This window comes from Sapajus apella, unplaced genomic scaffold, assembly GCF_009761245.1.
Source record: "Sapajus apella isolate SASKATOON/1434 unplaced genomic scaffold, GSC_monkey_1.0 scaffold5, whole genome shotgun sequence".
NCBI classification, from domain to species: domain Eukaryota; kingdom Metazoa; phylum Chordata; class Mammalia; order Primates; family Cebidae; genus Sapajus; species Sapajus apella.
Genome location: NW_022436945.1, coordinates 47,544,281 through 47,550,343, shown reverse-complemented (window position 1 = coordinate 47,550,343; position 6,063 = coordinate 47,544,281). Strand labels below are relative to the sequence as shown.

The 6,063-nt window shown below is 36.8% G+C and overlaps 1 protein-coding gene across 5 annotated transcripts in view; it reads right to left on the bottom strand.

Annotated features, from left to right (window-relative positions):
- Positions 1–6,063, bottom strand: part of ADGRL3 (adhesion G protein-coupled receptor L3) — an 844,276-nt gene that overhangs the window by 170,213 nt on the left and 668,000 nt on the right. For all 5 annotated transcript variants that reach the window (XM_032272132.1, XM_032272140.1, XM_032272143.1 and 2 more), the window contains one exon: positions 133–435. In XM_032272132.1, coding sequence (XP_032128023.1) covers positions 133–435 — 303 coding nt within the window. The remainder of the gene's footprint in view (positions 1–132; positions 436–6,063) is intronic.

Sequence of the window (6,063 nt, the reverse complement as noted above, 5' to 3'; positions counted from 1 at the left end):
GAAGGAAGGAAGGAAGGAAGGAAGGAAGGAAGGAAGGAAGGAAGGAAAGGAAGAAAGAAAAGGCAAAGAACACTAGAAAATGAAGCCAAAGTAACAAAACAGTTTTAATTTAATGCTTTAGCACAGACTTGCCTATAGTTCCTGCAGGGCATGGCTGCTTTGCTATCTGTCCTTGACGAGTCTTAAACCACATGATTTCTCGGGCTTCCACAGCCTCACAGCTCTCTTCGAGAGCTGGGATTTGGGACGATGCTGATGGAAAGTGTGTGGTCATGTCATCAAGCACCTCGACAGCTGGAGATGGGGTGCTAGTACTCCGGTTTCTCCTTCCTGACACTGACGGCGTGGTACTCCTTCCCGGGCCCAAAGTTGTGGTCCGAAGGGTGGTACTGGTGGTCGTGCTTCCCATGCCAAGAGGTCCTGTGGTAGAGATATCTGAAATAAAATTAGAAAGAAAACACCTACATTGCTGATTCACAGTAGGACCTCAAGATGTCCTAATACTTTAGAAATTATTTTTACTTGACAGTTCAAAGGCTTTACAATTCTAGAAGTCCTCAATCTGATTTTCATTTTAAACATGGCAAAATAAGCCAATACCAGGTATCAAAACAACTATCGGACCACTGCCACACATAGGCTTCTTAATGGTTCTTCTTCGAAACTCAAATCCCAGAAAACAAAATTACAGCACAACTCAACTCTTCAGTAAGCTTCTTAATGCTCTCAGCCTTTTTGACAAGTAGAGGATTAAAACGTTAAGTCCTCTCCTTAGAATTATCAAACTTTGTGTAGAAGGGAAAGGAGCTATATAAAATATTGCTTTCACATGAAGTGTAACATGCATCTCTAAATATGCAGCAAACAGAGGAGAGACAAAAAAAAAAAAAAAGAGGAAACAGAAACTAAACTGCTGACAAGCTAAAAAATAAAGAGCAATTCTGAATATAGTCTCCTTGAACGCAAACTGGAGTAGCTTACTGATCTACTTGATTGCTCTTAGGACTGATTCACCTTCACACAATTTTCAAATCTGATTTTTATTAATGTAAAGTAGAAACAGTTTCCAAATAATTATGACCCTAAATTATCCTCTAACAAGTTTTTTTGAATGGGAAAATGTATTCCAAGGTCCAAACAAAAGGAGTTAGGTTATTTGTCAGGTAATTGAACCTATAATGTTTCCAAGGAATAGGCTAACAATACTATGGAAATAACCACTGCAAAAATTCATCTTTCTGGGAAAATATATTCACATTCTCATCATGGGAATACAAGAGTATGCTTATCCTTCCTATACACAGGCTGCATTCCTAGCTGTAAGATTAGAAACTGCTGCTAACCTCACTCATCGGCAATAAACTTTAGGGATATTGGCTCTAGTCCGATTCAAGATCACTCAGGTTTAAGGAGATGGAGGGCATTCTGATGTGAGCCTCTAGCTGTTTGTAATTCATTTTCTACTTCCCTTAAAATATCATCGCCTCTGTTGCGCCAAGGAGGTCCCAGATTCATCACAATGTATTTGGTATATATAAATCTTTTAAAGAAACAGGATAGAGATGGTAGAGGGATGGGATATTTTTGAACATTTAATCACTGAAATTGTAGTATTCTCTGAAGTGATGCTGTTTATTATGTGTCTTTTTGCCTCTTTTTTCTATTTTCCCTCACAGTCTTCTCAACTCTCCTTCTCTTTCTCTCATGGTCCCTTTTCATATGAATGGTAATGTTCAGAATGACATCTACCCAAGCTCATACAAGAAGGCAGAGAATCTTACTTTCCCTTTTTCTTCCACATATACCATATCTCTCAAATAACCAAGTCTCTTTGATTCTCTCATGTCTCTATTGGAAACTAGCTATTTTTCTCTCTCTCTAATCACCACTACATTCAGCTTCCCATCATCAATTTTTTGTTGGTGAAAGCAATAGCAGAGCAAAATGGCAATATCGTTATTTCACTATTTAGTTTTGCCAAATCAAAGCTCGTGATTCATAAAATAAGTTGACACTAAACATATAACACAATCCTAACATAAAATTTAATAACATATTTCAAAGTATTAAGTGTAATTGAATGCTTAAAACGATAAACAGTAAAAATGACTCTAATATGTATAATTTGTACATCAAATCAATCAAAGATTTTAAAAAGAAAACATTACCTACAATTAAGAAAACTGAGTAACTTGAAAATTAAATTTTAGAAAATGCTAGCTTTAAAAATATGTGTGTCAATGGTGTCACTGCTGGGATGTAAGGACATTTTGTGCTGACTTTCCCCACTGCCAGAAAAATGCTTTTGGACATCCTACTACTTGGGGAATGCTACAGTTTAAATGTGTCCCTCAAAGTTTATCTGCTAGAAACTTCATCCCCAGTGCAAGAGTCTTGAAAAGTGGGACCTATATGGGGGGATTAACACCATTATTGTGGGAGAGGGTTAGTTATCTCAGAAACTGGTTTCTGATAAGAGGCTGTGTTTGGCCCCCTCTCCCTGCCCCCACCCCTCCCCCCTGCTCCCACCTCTCCCCCTGCCCTCGCCCCTCCCCCTGTCCCCGTCCCTCCCCCAGCTGTATGCTCTCTTGCACTTCTGCCTTCTGCCATGGGATGATGCAGCAAGAAGACATCTGCCAGCTGCAGGCTCCTTGACCTTGAACTTCAGCCTCTAGAACTATAAGAAACGATTCTGTTCTTTATAAATTACCCCATCTTGGGTATTGTTACAGTAGCAGAAAATGAGCTGAGGTAGGGAAGTAGTAAGGCAATAGTTAAAAGCTAACTCCAGCTATTTTCTCCAACTCCTTGAATGCAAATAATGTCAGCTCTCATTTGTACTTCTGAAGGGACCATTTTGAGTAACTTAATTTTTTGACAGGGACTATAATCTTTTCATCGATAATGAGCTCCAGTTTTTGTTTCAAACAAAGCATTGCTAGGTCTTCTCTGTCTTCTTTAGTTTGATCATGTAAAAATGGAGATTCGGAGCAGTTACCTGTTATTAGTTAAATAATCTCATGCTCAAATGAACTTGTTCAGGAAGTCTCTGAACTAGAGTAAGAATTACTTTTAAAATAGAAGCTCTGTTTTTCAATTGTCTTCTTTCCCTTCTTGAGGATTATGTAGGTACTGACGAATGCTTTCCAAATGAATGCACCTTTCTTCGATTAGATATTTTAATTAACATATAACTCTCTGGGAGAAGAAAAGGTTTGTTCAGCAATCATTTTCACGATGACAAACTACAGAGCTACACACATGGTGCAAAGTTTCTCCAGCCTATTGTCTCAACTACACAAATCATGCTCAAGGGGCCATGGCACACCACTGCAAGATTTTTGCTTGCTGTAACTCTGGACTTATCATTTTGAATATATATGTACTTTAGCATGGGTTTAATAATGTATTATTATTCTCTATTTAAACAATTTAGATTTCAGGTTTTTAAAGATAACAGTATCAAACCAAACTGAATTTAACAATAATAACAGTAATTTATTTTTATTTTTTTCTAAAATTACCTTCTTCAAACCATTCTTTATCTTTTTCCAGAGATACCATTAGGGTATAAATTGGAATATGTTAATTTACTGATTAAAGTGCTAAAATGGTTTCTGTCTACCCTCCAAACAAAAGCTGAATTGTTTTCTTCATGCCTGAAGCCCTTCATGAGTTTCTCTCTCCAGCTCATTTCTATCGCTTCTCATCTTTTAAGCCTATTCTTTAAACTGTAGAGAATTGCCAGTGGTTTCCCTGCTGCACCCTGTTCTTTCTGCCTCAGGGCCTGTGCACATCCCGCAATGTGTTCTTGCCCCCATGTTCACCTGGCTAACTCCTGTTTATCCCTGCAGCTTAGCTTGGATGCTAGCTCCATGAAGGAGCCTTTCCAGATTTACCAAGACTGGATTATACAGAAACATCTGTTTTGTTAAGATTAATTCCTCAGTTTTAGTATTGTGTCCAACTAGGAGTAAGTGAGCTCTCAGTTAAGGTAGATGAACATTAAGACTAGGTTAAGAAAGCAGTGGAGGTTATGGGGACCACAAAAAGGGAAGCATCACAAAAGAAGAGAAAGGATAAATAGGACACGGCAAATGGGGTGCTTAGGAGTATGTGTAATTAACAGACTGGTAAATTTATTTCTGAAATGCAGCTTACATTGTCATTAAGAGAGTTGTTAGGCAAAGAGGAAATATTCAAAAAGAAAATAAAATTTCTTCTCCTCCAAATGATCCTATCTAAGAACAATCATATTTAAAGTGAATACATTCTTATGAAGCAATAACACTGATAAAATATTTTTTAAGACTTCAATACATTTGAAGGACTTAGTTTAATAGACGTACTAATGTTAAGGATCAATATAGAACTTATTTTCATGGAACTGTGCCACAGGGAGATGCCTACAAGTAAGGTCATACCATTCCATTTAGTAAGGTCATACCATTCCATTTAACTTTAAGCAGAATAAAAATGGATTTTAAAGGCTGTCCCTGATGCCCCATATCCACCCTTCCATTTACTGCTATGTAAGAAAGACTCCTCAGGCTCTGTTCAATGCCAACTTTTGGAAGAATAGGTCCTAGTAATAGACATGCTGTCACCAGCGCCCAAGAAAGAATTCATCTTACTGCTAAATACAAGAGAAAAAAAAAAAATCTAGATTTGGTGAACAGTCACTGATTGGCAAAGTTCTAGTCCAAATCATAGGCTATGAGAGTTTATATTTCAGCAATGGAGAAGTGATATAACACTTTTTCTTTTTTTTCTTTTTTCTTTCTTTCTTTCTTTTTGTGAGACAGAGTCTTGCCCTGTCGCCCAGGCTGGAGTACAGTGGTCCGATCTCGGCTCACTGCAACTTATGCTTCCTGGGTTCAAATGATTCTTCTTCCTCAGCTTCCCAAGTAGCTAGGATTATAAGCACCTACCACCACACCCAGCTAAGTTTTTGTATTTTTAGTAAAGAGGGGGTTTCACCATGTTAGCCAGGCTGGTCTTGAACTCATGACCTTATGACCCACCTGCCTTGGCCTCCCAAAGTGCTGGGATTATAGGTGTGAGCCACCATACTCAGCCGACAGTTTTTCAATATGTACTGTCATTGAATCTTATCTGATGACATAGCTAGCTTAATAAAACTATGTGTTTTAAGTGCTTTGTATGATTATATATCAGAGAAAAAGAAATTAAGTTTCAGTGACTATTTACATATAGCATTTTATTAAAATTTTGCAATATTCCTTATTTTGTCACTGTTTTTGTGCTCGTTGTGCTTATAGGGATTAGTATTTTCATAAAAATAACTAAACAAAACTCCTTCTTGGCATTTTACCTTCGTTATCTTATTTCCAAAGGAAAATTTTAATTCTCCTGTCCTTTGAAATTCACTGTTCATAACTTGTTTCGTTCCTATAATTTGATTTATTTTGTTTAAATTTTTGCCTTCAGTCTGCCCTGAAAAAAATAAATATTATTTTGAATGCTATTATGGGTTATAACTTGTGGAGTACACTAATAGAAAAGAGTGAAAATAAACATTTGTAAAGTTCTTTACATTTTGCAATATTTTCAAGTTACTACCATCTCATTTATTTCAGACAAAAAATGTGTAATTATTACCATAAATTTCTAGTTTTAAAAATGAAAAAAATATAGGTTCAACTAGTAAGTGAATCATGATCATGCAAGTGGTAAGTAAACTGGCGTTTTCTGACTCCATATTCCATGTTTTTAATACTCTGCTATTAAAAATTCATTCTCAAGGATTTCATGCATTCTCTAAGTCTTCCTTCATACCTTAGGAAGAAGCTGAAGGAAATAAAAAGAATCTAGAGAAACATTGCTATTCTTGATCACAAACATACTTATAATTTGGGATGGGCATTTTCTAAAAAAAATTAATACATGAGACAAATATAAAATTATATAGTCAAAAAGTAGTCTAGGCTGGGCACTGCCTATAATCCCAGCATTTTGGGAGGCCGAGGCAAGTGGATCACCTGAGGTCAGCTGTTCGAGACCAGCCTGGCCAACATGGTGAAATCCCATCTCTACTAAAAA